The 23,888-nt window shown below is 36.8% G+C and overlaps 2 protein-coding genes across 10 annotated transcripts in view; one reads left to right on the top strand and one right to left on the bottom strand.

Annotated features, from left to right (window-relative positions):
- The window catches only part of ATG4A (autophagy related 4A cysteine peptidase), a 66,628-nt gene extending 47,959 nt beyond the window's left edge, over window positions 1-18,669 (bottom strand). For 4 of the 7 annotated variants that reach the window (XM_032620037.1, XM_032620041.1, XM_032620038.1 and 1 more), the window contains exons 1-3: window positions 18,537-18,669; window positions 15,935-16,108; window positions 15,306-15,389 (exon numbers count right to left, since the gene is read on the bottom strand). In XM_032620037.1, the coding sequence (XP_032475928.1) occupies window positions 15,306-15,389; window positions 15,935-16,108; window positions 18,537-18,558 (280 nt within the window). In that variant the 5' untranslated portion in view covers window positions 18,559-18,669. The remainder of the gene's footprint in view (window positions 1-15,305; window positions 15,390-15,934; window positions 16,109-18,536) is intronic. The other 3 variants (XM_032620042.1, XM_032620040.1, XM_032620039.1) reach the window with 1 other exon arrangement.
- PSMD10 (proteasome 26S subunit, non-ATPase 10) lies at window positions 16,200-23,609 on the top strand. Of its 3 annotated transcripts, none has more exons than XM_032620046.1 (5): window positions 16,200-16,359; window positions 18,681-18,779; window positions 19,817-19,963; window positions 20,058-20,145; window positions 22,451-23,609. In XM_032620046.1, the coding sequence occupies exons 1-5, from the start codon at window positions 16,246-16,248 to the stop codon at window positions 22,456-22,458; spliced, it is 456 nt and encodes a 151-aa protein (XP_032475937.1). In that variant the 5' UTR covers window positions 16,200-16,245; the 3' UTR covers window positions 22,459-23,609. The 3 variants fall into 3 exon arrangements, with proteins under 3 accessions (XP_032475937.1, XP_032475935.1, XP_032475936.1); XM_032620044.1 differs by having other exon boundaries at window positions 20,058-20,224; XM_032620045.1 differs by lacking the exon at window positions 18,681-18,779 and having other exon boundaries at window positions 20,058-20,224.
- Window positions 23,610-23,888: the final 279 nt, after the last annotated feature.

The following is a 23,888-nucleotide window of genomic DNA, read 5'->3' as shown; positions in this document are numbered from 1 at the left end:
TAGCCGCTTTACAATGTTGTGTTAGTTTCTGCTATACAGCAAAGTGAATCAGCTATACGTATACATATATCCCCTCTTTTTTGGATTTCCTTTCCATTTAGGTCACCTCAGAGCAATGAGGAGAGTTCCCTGTGCTATATACAGTAGGTTCTCATTAGCTACCTGTTTTATACATAGTAGTGTATATATGTCAATCCCAATCTCCCAATTCATCCCACCCCTGCCTTTCCCCCTTGGTATCCATACATTTGTTCTCTAAGTCTGTGTCTCTATTTCTGCTTTGCAAATAAGTCCATCTGTATCATTTTTCTAGATTCCACATGTAAGAGGTATTATACAATATTTTTTTTCTCTTTCTGGCTTACTTCACTGTATGACAGACTCTAGGTCTATCCACATCTCTGCAAATGGCACAATTCCATTCCTTTTTATGGCTGAGTAATATTGCGTTGTATATATATACCACATCTCCTTTATGCACTCCTCTGTTGATGAACATTTAGGTTGCTTCCATGTCCTGGATATTGTAAACAGTGCTGCAATGAACATTGGGGTGCATGTGTCTTTTTGAATTATGGCTCAGGTATATGCCCAAGAGTGGGACTGCTGGATCATACGATGGTTCTACTTTTAGTTTTGTTAAGGAATCGCTATACTATTCTCCATAGTGGCTGTATCAATTTACATTCCCAACAACAGTGTGAGAAGGTTCCCTTTTCTCCACACCCTCTCCAGCATTTATTGTTTGTAGATTTTTTTGATGATGGCCATTCTGACTGGTGTGAGGTGATACCTCATTGTAGTTTTGATTTGCATTTCTCTAATAATTAGTGACGTTGAGCATCTTTTCATGTGTCTATTGATCATTAGCACGTCTTCTTTGGAGAAATGCCTGTTTAGGCCTTCTGCCCACTTTTTGATTGGGTTTTTTATTTTTTTCATATTGAGCTGCATGAGCTGTTTGTATATTTTGGAGATGAATCCCTTGTCAGTTGCTTCGTTTGCAAATATTTTCTCCCATTCTGAGGGCTGTCTTTTCATCTTGCTTATGGTTTCCTTTGCTATGCAAAAACTTTTAAGTTTAATTAGGCCCCATTTGTTGATTTTTGTTTTTATTTTCATTATTCTAGGAGGTGGGTCAAAAAAGATCTTGCTGTGATTTATGTCACAGAGTGTTTTGCCGTGTTTTCCTCTAAGAATTTTATAGTGTCCAGCCTTACATTTAGGTCTTTAATCCATTTTGAGTTCATTTTTGTGTATGGTGTTAGGGAGTGTTCTAATTTCATTCTTTTGCATGTAGCTGTCCAGTTTTCCCAGCATCACTTATTGAAGAGACTGTCTTTTCTCTATTGTATATTCTTGCCTCCTTTGTCATAGATTAGGTGATCATAGGTGCGTGGGTTTATCTCTGGGCTTTCTATCCTGTTCCAGTGATCTATATTTCTGTTTTTGTGCCAGTACAATACTGTCTTGATTACTGTAGCTTTGTAACATAGTCTGAAGTCAGGGAACGTGATTCCTCCAGCTCTGTTTTTCTTTCTCAAGGTTGCTTTGGCTATTCAGGGTCTTTTGTGTCTCTGTGCAAATTGTAAAATTTTTGTTCTAATTCTGTGAAAAGTGCCATTGGTAATTTGATAGGGATTGCACTGAATCTGTAGATTGCTTTGGGTAGTATAGTCATTTTCACAATATTGATTCTTCCAATCCAAGAACATGGTATATCTCTCCATCTGTTTGTGTCATTGATTTCTTTCATCAGTATCACTGATGAACATACATACAAAAATCCTCAAGAAAATACTAGCAAACAGAATCCAACAACACATTAAAAGGATCATACACCATGATCAAGTGGGGTTTAACTCAGGGATGCAAGGATTCTTCAATATATGAAAACTAATCAATGTGATACACCATAGTAACAAATTGAAGAATGAAAACCATATGATTATCTCAATAGATGCAGAAAAAGCTTTTGACAAAATTCAGCACCCATTTATGATAAAAAAAACTCTCCAGAAAGTGGGCATAGAGGGAACCTACCTCAACATAATAAAGGTCATATACAACAAACCCACAGCAAACATCATTCTCGATGGTGAAAAACTGAAAGCATTTCCTCTAGGATCTGGAAAAATACAAGGATGTCCACTCTCACCACTATTATTCAACATAGTTTTAGAAGTCCTAGCCACGGCAATCAGAGAAGAAAAAGAAATAAAAGGAATCCAAATTGGAAAAGAAGAAGCAAATCTGTCACTATTTGCAGATGACATGATACTATATATAGAAAATCCTAAAGATGCCACCAGAAAACTACTAGAGCTAATCAATGAAATTGGTAAAGTTGAAGAATACAAAATTAATACACAGAAATCTCTTGCATTCCTATACACTAACAATGAAAGATCAGAAAGAGAATTTAAGGAAACAATCCCATTTACCACTGCAACAAAAAGAATAAAATACCTAGGAATAAACCTGCCTAAGGAGGCAAAAGACCTGCACTCAGAAAACCACAGGAGACTCACTTTAGATTTAAGGACACACATAAGCTGAATTTGAAAGGATGGAAAAAGACATTCCATACAAAATGTAATCAAAAGAGCGTTGGCGTGGTATACTTATATCACACAAAATCGATTTTAAGTTTAAAAAAATTGCCAGGAAATACAAAGAAAGCCATTATATAATGATAAAAAGTCAATTCACCAGTAAGTTATAACAACACAAATATAAAGCATGCAACATCAGAGGACACAAACATATGAAGCAAACACTGACAAAACTGAAGGGAGATATAGACAGCAACAAAATATTAGTAGGGGATTTCAACATGTCACTCTCAATAATGGACAGAATACTCAGACATGAGATCAGTAAGAAAACAAAAGACTTGAGCAACACTATATGAGCCTGACAGCCATATATAGAACATTCCACCCAATAGCAGCAAAATACACATTCTTCTCAAGTGCACACAGAACATTTCCTAGGACAGATCACATGTTAGGTAACAAAATAATTCTTAACAAATTTTAAAAGGTTGGGATCATACCAACTATATTTTCCATCCACAATGGAATGGAACTGGAAAATAATAGCAGGAGGAAAACTGGAAAATTCACAAATATGTGGAAATTTAAAAACACACTCTTGAACAACCAGTGAGTCACAGAAGAAATAAAAAGGGAAATTGGAAAATACCTTGAGACAAATGTAAATGAAAGCACATCATACTAAAATTTATGGAATGCAGCAATAGCAGTACTAAGAGGGAAGTTTATAGTGAAAATTGCCTACATTAAAAGAGAAGAAATTTTTCAAATGAACAATCTAATATTACACCTCAATAAACTAGAAAAAAAGAACATATTAAGCCCAAAGTTAGGGGAAGGAAGTAATTAAGAGCAGAAATAAACAAAATAGAGAATAGAAAGAAATCGATGATACTAAGTGCTGGGTTTTTTTAAAGATCATCAATATCTACAGACCTTTAACTACAGTAGTTTAAAAAAATACTCATAAATAAAATCAAAAATGAAAGAGGAAAAAAATTTTAAATGAAAGAGGAGATATTATAATGAATGCCATAGAAATTAAAAGGATTATATTGACTACCATGAACAATTATACATCAACAAATTGGATAACCTAGAAGAAATGGATAAATTCCTAGAAATATATAACTAATCAAGACAATCATGAAGAAACAGAAAATCTGAACAGAACTATAAGTAGCAAGGAGATTGACTCAGTAATCAAAAATATTCCAACAAATAAAAAGCCCAGGACCAGATGGATTCACTGGTGAATTCTATAAAACATTTAAAGAAAAATTAACTTATTTTAAAGAATTAACTTTAAATTCATGTCTCAGTTAATTCTTAATTTAAAGAATTAACTTCATTCCTTTTTAAAAAGAGTTTCAGAAGCCAATCTTTCTCAAACTCTTCCAAAAAGCTGAAAAAGAGTGAGCCCTTCCCAGTTCACTTTGTGAGGCCAGCACTATCCTGATGCAAAAACCAGAAGAAAGACACTACAAGAAAAGAAAACAATAGGCCAATATCCCTGATGAATATAGACACAAAAATTTTCAACAAAATGCTAGCAAACCAAATTCAACAGCACATTAAAAAAATTATACACCATAACCAAGTAGAATTTATCTCCAGGATGCAAGGATAACTCAACATATGTAAATCAATCAATGTGATACACCACATTAACATAATGAAGGGAGAAAAATATCATATGATCATCTCAATAGATGCAGAAAAAGCATTTGACAAAATTCAACACATTTTCAGGTTAAAAAGTTGAGTATTCTAAACTCAACAAACTAGGAATAAAAGGAAATTACCTCTACATGATAAAAGCCATATATAAAAAGTCCACAGTTAACATTATACTCCATCATGAAAAACTGAAAGATTTCCTCGTTCAGGAACAAGACAAAGATGCCCACTCTCACCATTTCTATTCAACATAGTACTGGAAGTTCTAGCCAGAGCCATTAGGCAATAAAAAGAAACAAAGGCACTCAAATTAGAAAGGAGGAAGTAAAATTAGTTCTGTTTATATATGACATGACCTTATATGTAGAAAACTCTAAAGACGCCACAAAAATTGTTAGAACTAATAAATTAATAGCATATGCTCTAACTGTTAAGTCTTTACAGGATACAAAATCAATATACAAAAATCAGTTATATTTCTATATGCTAACAATGAACCATCTGAAATGGAAATTTAGAAACCAATTTCATTTAAAACAGCATCAAAAAGAATAAAATACTTAGGAATAAATTTAACCAAAGAGGTGAAACTCTTGTACACTGAAAATGACAAAACATTGCTGGAAGGAATTTAAAGGTACAAATACATGGAAAGATATCTCATGTTAATTGACTGTAAGACAATATTGTTCAAATGTCCACACTATCCAAATCAATCTACATATTCAATATGATCCCTATCAAAATCCCAATGGCATTTTTTATAGAAATAGAAAAAAATCCTAAAATTCATGTAGAACCCCAAAGAACCCCAAATAGCCAAAACAATCTTGAGAAAGAAGAACAAAGCTAGGTACCTCACACTTCCTAATTTCAAAACATATTACAAAGTTACAGTAATCAAAACAAAATGGTGCTGGCATAAAGACAGACATATGGACCAATGGAACACAGCACAGTACCCAGAAATAAACCCACACATATATGGTCAAATGATCTTTAACAAGGGTGCCAAGAGTACACAATGGGAAAAGGATAGTCACTTCAACAAATGGTGTGGGGCAAACTGAATATTCACATGTAAAAGAATGAAACTAGACCCTTATCTTACACCACACACAAAAATCAACTCAAAATTAAAGCCTTCAGCAGAAGACCTAAAACTATAAAACACTTAGAAGAAAACCTAGGGAAAAAACTTCAAGATATTGGTCTTGGCAATGATTTCTTGGATATGACACTAAAAGCACAGGCAACCAAAACAAAAACAGACAGGTGGGACTACATCAAACTAAAAATCTTCTGCATAGCAAGGGAAACAATCAACAGAATGAAAAGGCAACCTACAGTATAGGAGGTTTTATATATATATATATGTAAACCATATCTCTGATAAGGGGTTTATATCCAAAATATATAAGGAACTCCTACAACTCAACAGCAAATAATAATAATAGCAACTTTATGTTAAAATGGGCAAAGGACTTGAATAGACCTCTCTCCAAAGAAGACATCCAAATGGCCAACAGATATATGAAAAAAGTGCTCACTATCACTAATCATCAGGGAAATGCAAATTAAAACCACAATTAGACATCATCTCACTCCTGCTAGGATGGTTATTTTAAAAAAAACAAGTGCTGGCAAAGATGTAGAGAAATGGAACCTTTCTACACTGTTGGTAGGAATGTAAAATGATGCCACTGTTATGGAAAAATAGTATAGACGCTCCTAAAAAATTAAAAATAGAACTACTATATAATCCAGCAATACCATTTCTGGGTATTTAACCAAAAGAATTGAAAATAGGCTTTGGAAGAGATATTTGCACTCCCATGTTCATTGCAGCATTATTCACAATGGCCAAGAGGAAGAAATAACCTAAATGTCCATCAATGAATGAATAAAGAAAATGTGGTAGATATATGGTATATAAATAGAATAGAATATTAGTCTGCCATATAAAAAGGAAATCCTGCAATATGCTACAACACAGATGGAACTTGAGGACCTTGTGCTAAGTGAAATAAGCCAGTCACAGAAGATCAAATACTGCATAGTTCCACTTAAATGAGGTATCTAAAGCAGTCAAACTCATAGAAACTGAAAGAATGGTGGTTACCAGGGACTAGGGGGAGGGAGAAGTGGGGAGTTGCTATTCAATGGGTATAGAGTTTCAGTCATGCAAGATGAAAACAACATTGTGGGGAGGACTTCCCTGGTGGCGCAGTGGTTAAGAATCAGCCTGCCAATGCAGGGGACATGGGTTCAAGCCCTGGTCTGGGAAGATCCCACATGCCATGGAGCAACTAAGCCTATGCGTCACAACTGCTGAGCCTGTGCTCTAAAGCCTGCAAGCCACAACTACTGAGCCCACGTGTCACAACTACAGAAGCCACATGCCTAGAGCCTGTGCTCTGCAACAAAGAGAAGCCACTGCAATGACAAGCCCACGCACCACAATGAAGAGTAGCCCCTGCTCATCGCAACTAGAGAAAGCCCACATGCAGCAATGAAGACCCAACGCAGCCAAAAATAAATAAATAAATATAAATAAATTTTTAAAAAATAATTTTAAAATAATATTTTTAAAAAATTGTGCCTATAGTTAACAATATTGTGTAATGTACACTTAAAATTTTAAGAGGGTAGATTTCATATTATGTGTTTTTTACCACAATAAAAAAATATGTGATATGCAGCTAAACCACTGCTGAGTGGGAAATTTATAGCACTAAATGCTTACCTCAGAAAAGAGGAAAAGTCTCAAATTTAAAAATATAATTTCCCACCTTAAAAAAAAACTAGAAAAATAAGAGTACAATAAACCCAAAGCAAGGACAAGGAAGGAAATAATCAATTTAAGAGCAAAAATCAATGAGATTGAAAACTGAAAATTAATAGAGAAAAATCAATGACATAAAGAGCTGATTCTTTGAAAAGAGCAATAAAATAGACAAATCTCTAGCGAGAATGACAAATAAAAAAATAGAGAAAACACAAATTATTACTATCAGAACAAGACGGGGGATATCACTAGAGACTCTGCAAACACCAAAAGGATAAAGGAAATATTACAAACAAATTTTACAATTTTGAAAACTGGACCAATTCCATGAAAAACACAAACACCCAATATGAAATAGATAATTTTAGTAGTCCTATAGCTATTAAGGAAATTGAATCTGTACTTTTAAAACTCCAGGGCTTCCCTGGTCGCGCAGTGGTTAAAAATCTGCCTGCCAATGAAGGGGACACAGGTTTGAGCCCTGGTCCAGGAAGATCCCACATGCCATGGAGCAACTGGGCCCATGCACCACAACTACTGGGACTGCGCTCTAGAGCCTGCGAGCCACAACTACTGAAGCCGGTGCGCCTGGAGCCCGGGCTCCCCAACAAGAGAGGCCACCACAATGAGAAGCCCGTGCACCTCAAGGAGGAGTAGCTCCCACTCACCGCAACTAAAGAAAGCCTGCACAGCAAGGAAGACCCAACACAGGCAAAAATAAATAAATAAATAAATAAAAATAAAATTCCCTTTAAAAAAAAAAAACTCCAAAAAAAATCTCCAGGCCCAGTTGGTTATACTAGAGAATTCTACCAACCACTTAAAGGAAAATTAATACACAATTAATCTTGTGTAGATACTATTACACAATCCCTTCCAGAAAATACAAGAGGAGGAAATACTTCCCAATTCTTATTATAAGGCTAATATCTCATTGATATGAAAATCAGACAAAGATAGTACTGAAAAATTAAATAACATGCCAATATCATTCATGAATAGAGACACAAAAATCCTTAACAAAATATTAGCAAATAGAATTCAGCAATATGTAAACAAATTTATACACTATGACCAAGTGGATTTATTTCAGGGATGCAAGGTGGGTTCAATATTTGAAAATCAATCAGTGTAATAAAAAAAATCACATGGTCATATTAGTGGATACTGAAAAAGCTATTTGACAAAATTCAACATTTATTGACGATAAAAATCCTTAGAAAACTAGGAATTAGGGGGGAATTGCCTCAATTTTAAAAAGAATATCTACCCCAAAAAAACTACAGTTAACATCACACTTAATGCTGAAAGATTGACTGCTTTCCCCCAGGACTGGAAACAAAGCAAAGGTTCAGCTCTCACCACAGCTATTACACATAGTACTGGAATTCTGAGCCAGAACAATAAGGGAAGACAGAGAAATAAGAGGCATAAAAAGTGGAAAGAAAGAAATACCACTGTCCCTATTTGCAGATGACAAGATGGTCTACAAAGAAAATCCAAAGAAACCAACAACAGAAAAACCTCCTAGAACTTAATCAGTAAATTCAGCAACATTGCCGGGTACAAATTATATAAAAATCAATTGCATTACTATGAACTAGCAATGAACACATGGAAACCAAAATTTTAAATACAATACCATTAACAGTCACACAAAAAATGAAATAATTCTAGCAAAACATATACAGGACTTGTATGTTGAAAACTACACAATGCTGAAAATGACACGATGCTAGCAAAAGAAATAAAAGAAGATGTGAATAAATGGAGAGATATGCCCTGTTCATGAATTGAAAGACTCACCATAGTAAAGATTTCAGTTCTCCCCAAAGTGATATACAGTTCTTATACAATTCCTATCAACATCCTAGCAAACTTTTTTTAGATATAGGCAAGCTTATTCTGAAAAGTATAGGGAAAGACAAACAAACAATACTGAAAAATAATAAGGGAAGAAGTATCACTCTACCCGATTTTAAAATTTATTATAGTAATCAAGACTGTGTGAGATGGCAAAGGGACAGACACACAGATCAATGAATCAGAAAAGAGAACCCCAAAATAGGCTTATACAAGTACAGCATACTCATTTTCTACTATAGTACAAAAGCAATTCAATAGAGCTGAAGCAACTGGACATCCATAGTTAAAAAAAATTAACCTCAACCTAAACCTCACACTAAATACAAAAATTAACTCAAAATGAATCATGGACTTGAAGGTAAAATATAACTAAAAAAACTTTAGAAGAAAATCTAGGAGAAAATCTTTGAGACCGAGGGCTTAGTGAAGAGTCCTTAGACATAGCAACAAAAGCACAATCCATAAAAGAAAAAAATTGATGAACTGGACATCATCAAAATTAAAAGCTTTTGCTCTATGAAAAAATCCTATTAATAAGATGAAAGGACAAGCCATAGACTGGTAGAAAAATATTTGCAAACTACATATGTGACAAAGAACTTATATCTAGAATATATAAAGAACTCTCAAAATTCAACAGGTAAAAAACAAAAAAACCCAAACAATGCAATTGTAAAATGGGCAAAGGATTTGCAATAACGTAGATGGAATTTGAGGTATTATGCTAAGTGAAATAAGTCAGACGGAAAAAGACAAATACTGTATGATTTCACTTATATGTGAAATGTATAAACAAACAAAATAAATGAACAAATGAAACCAAATATAAACAAACACATAGAGAACAGAGTAGTGCTTACAAGAAGGGAAGGGGCGGAGGGATGGCAAAATGGGCAACGGGGGTCAACTGCATGGTGAAAGATAGAAACTAGATTTTTGGTGGTGAGCCCACTGTCGTGTACACAGAAATAAAATATTGTACACATGAAACATATGTTATTAACCACTGCTACCTCATAATTTTTTTTATTTTAAAGAAAATAGGCAAAGGACATGAAGAGACATTTCACTGAAGATATAGGGATGGAAAATAAACACATGAAAAAATACTGACCATCTTTAGCCATTAGAGAAATGCAAATAAAACCACAATAAGATATCACTATGCACCTATCAGAATGGCTAAAATAAGAAACAATTACAACGACAATGCTGGTAAGGATGCAGAGAAACTGGATCTCTCATACATTGCCAGTGGGAGTGTAAAATGCTATATAGCCACTCTGGAGAAGTTTCTTTAAAAACTAAACATACACTTACCATATGACCCAGCAATTACTCTCCTGGGCATGTATCTCAGACAAATGAGAGTTATGTCTACACTAAATCCTATACTCAAATGTTTATAACAGTTTTATTTGCAACAGACCCAAACTGCAAATAACCAAAATGTCTCTCATTAGGTAAATGGTTAAACAAACTGTGGTATACCCATAGCATGAAACACTCCTCAGCAATAAAAAAAGAACAGACTACTGATACACGTATCAACCTGGATGGGTCTCAAGGTCATTAAACAACGTGGAAAAAACTGGAAAATATCACATTCTCCATTACTTCATTTATATAAAATTCTCAAAATGACAAAATTATAGAGTAGGAAAACAAATTAGTATTTGGCAGGGGTTGTGGATAGCTGTGACTATGAAGGGGTAGCTTTCTAGTGAAGGAATATTTCTGTATCTTGATTGCAGTTACGGTTGCACAAATCTACGCAAGTGAGAAAATAACATAGAACTGTACACACACATCCTACCAATGTCAGTTTCCTGTTTCTTACCTTGTATTATAATTACATAAAATGTAATGATTGGGGTAAACTGGATGAAGAGTATATGGTACAGTTTTTGCAACTTCTTGTGAGTCCCTTATTCTTTATAGTAAAAAGTTTAAAAGTAAACCATTTATAAAGCAAATAACTCAGAAAACAAGAGTGTGTGGAAGCTAAAACCCAGGGAGCAAGTAAATAAAATGTTTTATTATAATAGCCTATAACAATATGCCAGCTTTACGAAGAGAGAGATTTAAACTGGGAAGATTTGCATAGGTCAGTGACACACAATACCAAGGACATTTTTATCTGTAGGATTAAAACATGTGCTTAAAAAAATATTAGATCCACAGATTAAAATGTCTCATCTTAAACCAGGCAACTGGCTATTGTGAATTGTTTGCAATTAACCACATAAACAACTTACATCTGCAAACAGTGAAAAAAATCAATCGCAAAGGGTCTTCAGGCCAGTTGTTCAAACTTTACCTAGTAAGTGGTGGGAATGGAGAAGTTTCATTCTGGATAAGACAGAACCTATTCCTGTGCCTGTCATACAGTTAACTGTCATATACCTCTGTAGGGTTTCCTCAAGTTTGTTTCACTATAGAATATATTGGTTTCCAGCTGTGCTATGGAAAGAATATTTACATTAAATAAAATGTTTAGTGACAATTAGAAAGGAGCAAGTAGGGGGAAACTGCCTCTCTCTGCACTGTCCACAATGATAACCACTTGCCACATGAAACTATTTAAATTAAAAATAATTAAAATTAAATTTAAAATTTAGTCCCTGGACACATTTCAAGTGCTCAGTGTGACTAGTGGCTACCCTACCAGAACAGCATAGATGTAGAACTTTCCCATCATCACAAAAAGTTCTACTGGACAGGTAGTGTTACAGCCCAAAGAGCTCTGACAGGAATTAGTATTGCATTACCTGAGGTTTGCATTTTTTTTTTTTTTGCTGTGCGCGGGCCTCTCACTGTTGTGGCCTCTCCCGTTGCGGAGCACAGGCTCCGGACGCGCAGGCTCTGCGGGCCATGGCTCAGGGGCCCAGCCGCTCCGCGGGATGTGGGATCCTCCCAGACCGGGGCACGAACCCGTGTCCCCTGCATCGGCAGGCGGACTCCCAACCACTGCGCCACCAGGGAAGCCCCTGAGGTTTGCATTTACACATAATTTCATCTTCAGCAATATTGAGCAGTATGTTGCAGTGGTTAAGTGCTAGGGCCTTGGGGTAGAATAGCAGTGGATTTTAATTTTAGCTCCAACTTTTGCCAAATTGTGTGACCTCAGGCATGCTACTTCACTTCTCTGTGCCTGTATTCTCATTTTTTAAAAGGTGGAGACTGGAGGATAATGGTACCTCCCTCCTAGGGTTGTTGTGAAGGATTAAATGAGATAAGCCCAATACCTGACACATGTGATCAGTAAACATTAGTTTTTCTAAAGGCCAGAAGGTGAACTTGGCTTGTTCTAGGACCTAGACTATATGACCAGTAGTAAAGGGAATATGCAATTGTATGCACAGCAACGGAGTCAGTCCCTAACAGGGCCCCACTTTGACTCTTCTTGATAAACAGTAACCACATTGTTCCTCCATACTTGAGGACAGTGACAAAAGGGAAGACACCTTTGAAAGCTTTCAAAGAGTCAAAGAATACCTTACCCTTGGCCTTAAGGGACTCAGAATTGAAAGTTAACCATCCTGTCATATCAAATAAAATAAAAGCACAACACACAGTCTATAAAGGAAGATTACCCAAACAAGTCACTCAGTAGGAGAGGCACTTGGAGTTGTTTTTCCAGCTGTTTCTGACAATCAAATCCAATTTCTTGATGTATTATTATGGTGAAATGTTACTATACCCAATCCTGTGTGAATACCACACAACAGGTCTACTGTACCTATGTAATCAACTGGATAAATATTTATTGAACACCTGCTAAATACAGGACACTTTTACACACCAGCCATCAGCAAACTACATCTGGCAGGCCAAATTAGATCCACTATGTGTTTTTCTTATGGTAAGGAAGGTAGAAATGATTTTTACATTTTTTAACTGTTGGAAGAACTGCCTTCAACCACTACTACCAAACACCGAATGGCCCTGGAAATTAGCTTTTGCTCCAGACTTGATAATGTTTCTTAATTAATTCAACTTAAAATTACAAGACAAAACAGCACTTATATGTGAAACTTACACTGCAGGAAAGTCATTTCAACGGCTAACATTGTTTGAATCATAAGTAATGTCAACATGCTTTATATGCATCCCATGCTGTCACAGGTCAAAACAACAAAATCACAGTGAGATACCACTTCGCACTCATTAGAATGGCTATAATAAAAAAGACATTAACAAGTGTTGGTAAAGATGTGGAGAAATTCTAACCCTCCTACATTGCTGGTGGGAAGGGAAATGGTGCAGCCACTTTGGTAAAGTCTGGCAGTTCCTCACAAAGTTAAACATAGAGCTACCATATGGCCTAGCAATTCCCCTCCTAGATACGTGCTAAGAGAAATGAAAACATATGTCTGCACAGAAACGTGTACGTGAACGTTTATGACGGCATTATTCATAATAACCAAAAGGCAGAAACCAACGAACTCATGAACAGATAAGTGAAATATGGTATAGCCAAACAATGGAATATTACTCAGCCATTAAAATGAATGAAGTATTGATATAATAAATTTCAAAAACCTTATACTAAGTGAAAGAAGCCAGACACAAAAGATTACATACTGTATGATTCTATTTACATAAAATCCCCCAAAATGAAAATCCATAGAGACAAAAAATAAATTAGTGGTTGCCTAGGCCTGGGAGTGGAAATGGGGAGAGAGTGAAAACAGGCATGAGGTTTCTTTCTGGGGTAATGGAAATGTTTCAAATAAGAGTGTGGTGATGGTAACACAACTCTAAAATACTAATAACATTAAATTGTACAATTTTTAAAAGTGTACAACACCAAAAGCATGACCCATAAAAGAAAAAAAACCCAATAAATTAGATCTTGTCAAAACTTAAAACTTTTGCACTTCAAAAGACATCATTAAGAAAATGAAAAGATGAGCAACAGAGTGGGAGAAAATATCCACATATCATATCTACAGGGACTTGTATCCAGAATATATAAATAATTCTTACAACTCAATAATAAAAAGACAATAAAGATAATAACTCAATTTAAAAATGGAAAAGATGTATGAATGGTTAGTAAGTAAATGAAAAGGCGCTCATCATCATTAGTCACTAAGGACGTACAAATTATAACTACAATAAGATATAATTTCACATCCATTCAGAATGGCTATATCAAAAAGACAATAACAAATGTTGGCAAGGACGTGGAGAAACAGAAACCCTCATACATTACTAATGGCAATGCAAAACAGTGCTGCCGCTTTGGAAAACAGTTTTATAGCTTCTTACAAAGTTAAAGATAAATTTGCCATATCATGCAGTCATTCCACCCTTAGGTTCCTACCAAAGAGAAACGAAAACACCTGTCCACACAAAGACTCGCACGCTAATGTCCTTAGCAGCATTATTCATAATAGCCAAAAACTGGAAACAACCTACATGTGTAGCGAGTAGACAGACAAAATGTTTTATAGCCACATAATGGAATACTATTTGGCAATAAAAATTAATGAAGTACTGGTACATGCTACAATATGGATGAACCTCAAAGAATATTATGCTAAGTGAAAGAAGCCAGGCACAAAAGACCACTTCTTATTTGATTTAATTTAGATGAAATGCCCAGAATAGGCAAATTTATAGAGACAAAGTAGATCAGTGGTTACCTGGGGCTGGGAGTGGGAACGAGGATTAACTGTAAATAAATGAGCATGAGGGATCTTTGGGGGGAAATGAAAATGTTCTGAAACTGATTATGATTATGGTTGCACCATTCAGTAAAGTTACTAAAAATATTTAACTATACTTAACATGAGTGAATTTTATGATATGAAAACTATATCCCAATAAAGTTGTTAAAAATAGGAAAGGAAGAGTAGGGGAAACTGGGTGAGGGGTACACAGGAATTCTGCATTATCTTTGCAACTTTTCCATAAATCTAAAGCTATTCTGAAATTTAAAATGTATTTAAATAAAAAATAACAAGAATATGTTTGTGGATTCATACCTATCTGTGTGAAAAGACATTTACAAAGATGAAATGGGTAAAATCTCATTACAGATCAGTATTAACAGATGAACATTTGAAATGATTTTGATGATAGGGAACACTATTAGCCCCAAATAAACAAAATGTTATCCCCCCCAAAATAATTCCATTATTCTCATTAGTAGTCTCATATTACAAACAAATGCTCAATTATTATTACTATACCTTGAATTTCATCAATAAATATTTGTTGAAATTTGTTTTCTCCCTTGTCATATAAGTACCTACAAATTATCCTCGATTTTGCCTTTTGGCCCCCAAAGCCTAAAATATTTACTATGTGGCTCTTTACGGAAAGGTTGCCAAGCTCTGTTCTACACCATAACAGGGTAAATATAAACATAGTTTCTTTCTTGAGTGTATTCTTATCGTTACCTGGTTTTGGTATGATGCCAGCCTGGATATGCCCTATAAAGGATAAGCCTTGCATCTCTTCTGCTATGGCACTATTTAGGAATCCTATAAATAGAAACACTATTAGCTTAATAGTTGTAGCAAAACTTCGATGTCACCGTTATTATCGTGATATTAAAGAGCCAACACCATGCCACAGTGTCAAGATGACCCTCATCAAGTTGTGATGTCACCACGCCATGGACTCCCCGAGATCTCTTAGATATCAAGTGGGTCCTATGGCATCACACCCTGCCTTTGGCATCACCCTGGCACATCACCTTACTACGGTGTCATATGCTATCACTGTTGTGGCAGAATTCTGCCCTAATGCCACTCCGTCGAAACGTAAGAATAATTAACCCCTAGTTCTTTCCATTCCTTTGGCGGCGGGGGAGGATGGCCACAGGCACTGGTTCGAGCTCAGGAGGTAGTACTCAGCTGCTACCGTTTTCCCTTCCGCTTACCACTGCAGGTCAGGGCCCCCGTGGGACAGGACTTTCTGGCTCCCATAACTCTCTTGCCATGACCCCGCACCCACTTCGCGTCACAGACTCAATGCCCCAACAGCGACCACCCACCCCGGTTCTACACGAAGCCGCTGCCCGTACCTGACTCCATTCTCCAGCTGTCATCCTGGGCCAATTCCACCGGCCACTTGACTACGGCGGCCGCAAGGGACCCCGGGACTCGTAGTTCCGCGCTGCTAACGGCAGAGACGGAGACAGCGGCAAAGGCTCCTCCCCGCCCGGAACTGCGCTCAAACTGCAACTCCCAGAGGCGCCCTGCGATGGGAAAAGAAGCAAAGGAACGAGCGCGATTGGTCACTGGGGGAGCTCTAATGCCTCTTTTGATTGGCAGTCGGAGCTGGCGACGTGACGCGGTCTTTGGTCAGGCTTCACCGAGATCCTGGGAAAGCGAAATGGAGGGGTGTGTGTCTAACCTAATGGTCTGCAACCTGGCCTACAGCGGGAAGCTGGAGGAGTTGAAGGAGAGGATCCTGGCCGATAAATCCCTGGCCACTAGGACTGACCAGGTAAAGCAACGCTTGGGGCCTCTCCGCTGGCGGCGGCGGCGGCAGCGGCGGAGACCAACGTGGCTGCCCGGCCCAGCCCAACCCATGGGGAGGCCGGTTCCGGGAGGGCCACATCCCCGCCCCCGCCGCCCCATCCTTACCCTAGGGTCACCTCAGGACTCGGGACCGGGCGGCCGGAGCTAGCCCCACAAACCGCCAGTGTTGTTTTTTGGCCCAGTACTTAGTCGCTGTATTTTGGATATTTCTAGAACGTTTGCGCGTTTCTCAGAAATGCCCAATCTTTGAGACATCCGTGAGAAGGGAAGTTTTTGGTTTTTGGAAGTGGGTTTGTTTGCTTTTATTAGTGACTATTCAACTGAACGCTTCAGCTGGGAGCTGAGGATACTGTCGAATGGAAGGATCAGACGTTAATAAAATAATCCCAAATCATATGTCCGATTATAAATTGTGGTAAATACTCGGGAGAGAAGTTGACGTGGGGCTTTCAGAACATATCTTGGAAGGACCTGATTTAATCTCGCTTAGAAAAGCCGAATGTTGTCGTAACTGAAGAGGCTTTGCAAAGGAGGGAAGATTGGCTGTATCTTGAAGGATGAGTGGGATTTCCCAGGGGGATGAAGGGGCATTCTAGGCAAAGGCAGAACAAAAGTGAGTGGACCTTGGGAAGTGTTTCTTTCTGCCCTCCTCAAAAGACCCTCATGCTTTCACCCTGAGTTTCTAGAAAGATTCACGGTGCCCTCAGTAAGCCAACATACATTTATAGATTGCCTCCTATTTGACAGGCACCGTGCTCAGCACTAGCAAGACAGTGTCACATAATTACAAATCTCCATTTTGTGTGTTTGGGAAGAGAATTAGAAGTTCAGAGACTTTTTTTCTGGAACTTCTCTTTATTGCTCAACCTGAAAATGCCTTTGTCTAGTTTACCTTCATTTTGCTCTGGTGATATTTAATACTTTAGATTTAATTTAACAATATTAAGATTTAATAATACTTCTAACCATTCTTCATCAAGTCAATGGCATGAAAAAGGGAGAAACTATTCAAGATCAAAAGACTTAAGAAACATAACAAACATTTGCAACTTATGGAGCTTGTATGGATCCTGATTGAAACAAGCCAACTGCAAAAAGGCATTTGGGGGACAGCTGGGGAAATCTGGGTATTTGATGTTATAAAGGAGTTAGTGTTAATTTTAATCAGTGTAATAGCTATGTAGTAAAGTATTTTTTAGATACTCAGATATTTAGGTATGAAAGGTCATAATATTTAAGATTTGTTTTTAAAAATCTCATCAAGGAGAAAAACAGATGAGGCAAGTATGGAAAAATAGTTATAAGATGTAGATGATAGGCATATGGATTATATTATGTTCCCTGTATTTTTATATGAGTTTGAAATTTTTGTAATAAAGTTTAAAATACCATTTTCTTTTACATAGGGCTAAGAAATATAGCAGTCACTGCAAAAAAAATAAAAGAGAGAGAGATTCCCTTTGAGAAACATGCCTAACTCCTAGCTTATTATTTTTTTAAAGTAATGTTGCTCTCTAATTCTGTGTGTGGTATGTTTCCCGTTGCGGAGCACAGGCTCCGGATGCGCAGGCTCAGCGGCCATGGCTCACGGGCCCAGCCGCTCCGCGGCATGTGGGATCTTCCCTAACCAGGGCACGAACCCGTGTCCCCTGCATCAGCAGGCGGACTCTCAACCACTGCACCACCAGGGAAGCCCTGGTATGTTTTTTAAATGGTTATAATCTCAACTAGTTTCATGAATATTTCTTTCCCACAAGATACATTTGTTCTTCCTAGAGAATCTAGAAAATTAAGAGCTGATGGGTTTGTGTCCCAACTTCACGATTTACTAGCTGTGCAACCTTAACAAGATACTCACCCTGAGGAGTCTGTAAAATGGGGATAATATCCACTGTATAGGATCATGGGGATTATAGGAGATGTTGCACGTAAAACTCTTAGCACAGTGCCTGACATAAAAGTATGTACATAATGGAAATAGCCAAAGCTGTTTTTCTGCCGAAGCACTGAAATCAGTTTTTTGCTCTATTGCTTTCATGGCTCTAGTCTGCCCAGAATTACCTACTTTCATCAATGTATTCTCCTCATGTTACTAAAACCTTGGTCTCTCTTATGTAAGTAATATGGTTTAAGGTTACCTACCTGAGGATCCAGTGCTCTCCATTTCTTGTTCCCAAACCGTAGGTTTGCTGGCTCCAATATTAATTTTTTTTCTGCTTTCTTGCCTTAGTGCTTCTGTTTTTCTTCAAGAATGTTGGTCTTATTGCTTCTCTGCTTCCCGTGTAGGACAGCAGAACTGCCTTGCATTGGGCATGCTCAGCCGGACATACAGAAATTGTTGAATTCTTGCTGCAACTTGGAGTGCCAGTGAATGATAAAGATGATGTGAGTACTAGGCAGAGTTGATAAATTCCCAGTTATCTTTAGACTCCAGACTGGTGTTTACTAAAGCCCGAGTATTAAGCTCACAAACAAATTTTAACCTTTATGACTAGGAAGTTACAGCATGGCCCCAGTGACCAAATACAGGACTGGTGGTTGCATTATTTCAGAATGTTCATTTTGCCACCCATAGCCTGTAATTTAAGGTAAACATGCAGATCAAGTCTTATTATGATGATCCCTAAGAGACTACAAATCCTTTTTATTATGTTGGAAATTGTTTTTGGTGAATATTGCCTGAATAATGAGGGCCTAGATATCTTTTTTTGTTATATAAAGATTTGGTGTAATGGTATTGGTTATATTAGGATAAGACTTGTGAAGAATAAGGATGGAAATGTTTTTGTAGGCAGATTCCTTTTCGAGGATGCTCAATGAAATAATATTGATAATGGCAAAAAAGTAAAAACAGTTTAATGGAGGAACAGTTGAATACAGCATATATATATACACCTAATAAAATAATATGCAACCAGGGGATTCCCTGGCGGTCCACTGGTTGGGACTCTGCGCTTTTGCTGCCGAGGGCACACGTTCAATCCCTGGTCAGGGAACTAAGATCCCGCAAGCCGCCCGGCGTGGCCAAAAAAAAAAAATAATGATAATGATAATAATATGCAACCAATAAAGTTATGATTCCAAAGAATGACATAGAAAAATTTTCACAACGTAGTGATAAGTGGACATTGTGGAAAATGCACCTCACGGAACTTGATATCCTATTGGGGTATCCTTGATCCCAATCTTAAAACACATTAGAATTAGACTTATGTATTATTTCCATGTTGTGGGATTATGGGTGCTTTTCTTTTCTTTTATATATCTGGTTTCTAAATATCCTGCAGTGCTTAATGAGGGAAAGAGAAAGAATATTATTTTTTTAAACCATTTACACACAGCTCTGTAAACCCTGCCTAAATGTTAGCATTAATCCCTGTGCCTTTTCTCCCTGGTTTTTGTTCTGCCCACCTCTTTTACAGGCAGGTTGGTCTCCTCTTCATATTGCTGCTTCCGCTGGCCGGGATGAGATTGTAAAAGCTCTTCTGGGAAAAGGTGCTCAAGTGAATGCTGTCAATCAAAATGGCTGTACTCCCCTACATTATGCAGCTTCCAAAAACAGGCATGAGGTAGGGTTCCATTCCTAGGCTACTTCTTTTGAGTTCTAAACCTGTACGCAAACACAAATAGATCCCTGCATTGTTTTCTTCTCCATCTTCCCAGATTGCTGTCATGTTACTGGAAGGCGGGGCTAATCCAGATGCTAAGGACCATTATGAGGCTACAGCAATGCACCGGGCAGCAGCCAAGGGTAACTTGAAGATGATTCATATTCTTCTGTACTACAAAGCTTCTACAAACATCCAAGACACTGAGGGTAACACTCCTCTGTAAGTGACAAGTAGCAGTCATTTGTATTCTACCTGACATCAGCCCTCTTGCACTAATTCTTACACATCATTTCTTTTTTCAGTCTGCTTATAAATGTAATACATGTTTATGGCAAAAAAATTTGAAAGTACACAAAAGTATAAAGATAAAAATTCAAAATGCCTATCATTTTGCCACCCAGAAATAACCACTGATAACATTTTAATGTATTTCCTCCCTGTATTTTATATGCAAATGTACATACTTTACATATGCTTTTTTTATTGTAAAATTGGGATGATACTGTGTATATAGTTTTATATCTTGTTCTTTTCACCTCATAGTATATTGTGAGCATTTTCCAATGTGAATAAATATTTCTAAAATGTTTTTGAATGGCTATCCACAACTCCATTTTATGGATATGGCATAATTTAATGATTCCTCTATTACTGTATATTTAAGCTTTTTTGAGTTTTCCATTATTATAAATAATGCTACATTGACCAACTTTATACAAAAATCATTGGCCATACTGCTGATTATTATCTTAGTATAGAAGTTAGAAGTAGAATTGCTGGGTCAACAGATACACATAGTTTAAGACAATTGCTGTATATTCCGAGATTGCTTCCAGAGGAGTTGTATCATTGTACCCTCCCAATAGCAGTGTGAGAGTGCCTATTACCCCCTCACCAACACCAAAAATATCCTTGTCTTATAGGAAAAATGGTATTTCAGAGTTGTAATTTACATTTTTTATTATCAATGAAGCTAAACATTTTTTAATGGCTATGACTAATTATATTCCTTCTCTAAATTATAACATTTTGTGTCCCTTTCTCTGTTTCCTTTTGGAGAATTAATTTATTTTTACTGATTTTTTTATGTACCCTTGACTTGACATAGTACAGATATTAACCTTCTGCCATGTTGAAAATATTTTTCCCAGTTTGTCTTTTCATTTTGTTTATGATTTTTTTGAAATAACCGAAGATTTCAACTCTATACAGTCAAACCTGTTAATCTTCCCTCATAACTAGAAAGTGCTTCCTCACCCTGAAATTATTTAACTATTCACCTGTATTTTATTGTATTTTTTTTAAAACATTGCATTGATTTGGTTTGGTTATTGTTTTTCATTTAACTCAAATCCATCTGGAATTGATTTACGCTTGACCTGAAGCTGTCCTCTACCTTGATATTTTTTCTACAGTACTTGGCCACTATTCTTCCTTATCGAATGGTGACTTTTTTGAACCAGAAATTCTGTGAGTCTTCTTTTTAGTCCAAAGTAGGATTCAATTTTTTTAAAGTACTGTTTTCTTAACTCTTAGTTTTACAATTTTTTTCTGTAGTTCTGAGCGACTCTGTCTAGAAAAACATGCATATTCTATCCCTTTTCTCCAAATAAGAAAGGCAGGGTGGCCTGGAGGAAATTTCGGAGTCAGGCAGTATCGGGTCCTGAGCAGAGCCTACGATTAAGGAATAGCTACATGCTGTTTACCCAATCCAAACTCAGCCACTTAAACAACTATATTAAATACTTGTATTAAGTAACTCAGAGAAGTTACTTAACTTTCCTGAGTCTAATTTCCTTATCTGTAATGTGAGGATAATAATTCCTTCCTCACTAGATTGTTGTGAAGGTTAAATAAAATAACATGTTAGTGTCTAATACCCTACCTGGTAAACCGTTAAGTGCCTGACAAGGTTTCCCCCTCACTTACTGCTCAGCCATGTCATCATAGGCAAAGACTAACCTCTGTCACAATTTCAACTGTAAAATGGTGATAATAGTACCTTGCTAACTTACAAGGTGTCTGTAACAATCAGATAATATAAAATTTTTTAAACTGCTTTTCCAAAATTTAAACCACACAAATTGCTGTTAGCAGGTTGTGTGTGGAGGTTTTTCTAAGTTCTAGCCTGGAATTATTGCATGTGTTTGGTGTAAACCACTAATCTTCATAAAATAAGGACGTTATTCCTTAGGCCGGCATTTAGATCACTTCTGTTGTAGTAGGACCAGAATTGTGATTTATGATCTGGTATTATAAGACTATTCCAATGAATTTTAACTTATAAACAGTCTTCCCCATGAAAATCGATTTTCCTTTCCAGATTAAGTAACTTTCCGATATTACACTACCTAATAGTATGCAGTTTAGACTACCTGTCAGGAAATCCTAACCATTACATAGAATTGCAAATGATTAATCCATCTTTGTGGTCCTTGATTTCAGACACTTAGCCTGTGATGAGGAGAGAGTGGAAGTAGCAAAACTGCTGGTGTCCCAAGGAGCAAGTATTTACATTGAGAATAAAGAAGAAAAGACACCCCTGCAAGTGGCCAAAGGTGGTCTGGGTTTAATACTCAAGAGAATGGTGGAAAGTTAAGCAGCTTGGATTTACTCTTACTTTGTATGTTTTGTGGTTGTCCCCTACTGTCCTAGAAACTAATGTACTTGTGCACAAGATGTCATCTATGAATTATGAAGTTGTTTCATCTTCCAAGTGTTATAAACATGTTGACTATTGTTCCTGCTGAGGTATTTTTTTCTTAGCTTACAACTTGCTTTCCAGGCATTGAATAACAATAATAATAATTGAGATTGTTCTATTGTTGTATATTATTCTGTATTGAATCTTGGTTAACTTTGAGTCAGTGATTCTGTGGCTGTTGTGAGTCTTCAGCACCCTGCCATGCACCCTCTATCCCCCTCTGAGGCAGAACAACCCCAATAGCACCAGGCCAATTGTTTTGCCAAATGTTTCTAGGTGAATTCTAGAATGTTCTTCCATACAGTTGAAACACATCGTAACTCGTTTTTCAAGCCCACTCAGAGGCCTATGCCAAATATTTCTGTTTTTTCCAACAGTATGGTTTAATTTGTTTTTGTTATAGGAGGAATACTTATATATTGTGAGGATGAAGTTTTCAGTTCAGAGGGCAGGCATGCTATCCAAGTTTGGCATTCATAAACACTAAAATAATGAAAAATAATAGCCTGTGTACCCCAATGTATGTTTTTAATGATGAGCTATTTTCCTCCAAAATAAAGTGTATTGTTTTACACGGGCCTCTCACTGTTGTGGCCTCTCCCGTTGCGGAGCACAGGCTCCGGACGCACAGGCTCAGCAGCCATGGCACACGGGCCCAGCTGCTCCGCAGCATGTGGGATCTTCCCGGACCGGGGCACGAACCCGTGTCCCCTGCATCGGCAGGCAGACTCAACCACTGTGCCACCAGGGAAGCCCAAGTTTATTGTTTTTATAAAGGAAGTTTTAAAGTACCTATATTAAGTCATCCTGTATTGAAAAGAATGTCAAGCTTGTTATCATGATGTGTAACAAAAATGTGTTTTGATTTGTATTTCAGAAACTAAAAAAATAAAATGTTGAGAGAATCTCCTAATTCTTTTTGCAAATCAGACACCCACTTAAGCCTTTAAATCCTTTATAAAGACAATTTCTTTATAAAGACAATTTCTGGGTAGCTCTGAAGTCAATAAAATCAGTGAAGCTTGACCTGCAGCTAAAATCTTTAAAAATAGTAATCTTCTGAATTGCTAATTAAATGTGGAGCAAAAGAAAATTAATAAGTGTAAACTTGATCTCAATTTAGGGAAACATTTTAAATGATTACTAGTCATAAAATCTAATGAACTCCAGGTGACTCTT

This window comes from Phocoena sinus, chromosome X (assembly GCF_008692025.1).
Source record: "Phocoena sinus isolate mPhoSin1 chromosome X, mPhoSin1.pri, whole genome shotgun sequence".
Lineage (NCBI taxonomy): Eukaryota > Metazoa > Chordata > Mammalia > Artiodactyla > Phocoenidae > Phocoena > Phocoena sinus.
Note: the sequence above shows the minus strand (reverse complement) of the source record. Positions and strands in the feature narration are given on the sequence as shown.

Coding starts and splice junctions, on each gene's coding strand:
- PSMD10 (XM_032620044.1), top strand. CDS start 16,246: ATGGAGGGGTGTGTGTCTAACCTAATGGTCTGCAACCTGGCCTACAGC. Junction 19,964..20,057: donor CTTCCAAAAACAGGCATGAG/GTAGGGTTCCAT, acceptor CCATCTTCCCAG/ATTGCTGTCATGTTACTGGA. Junction 20,225..22,450: donor ACTGAGGGTAACACTCCTCT/GTAAGTGACAAG, acceptor CCTTGATTTCAG/ACACTTAGCCTGTGATGAGG.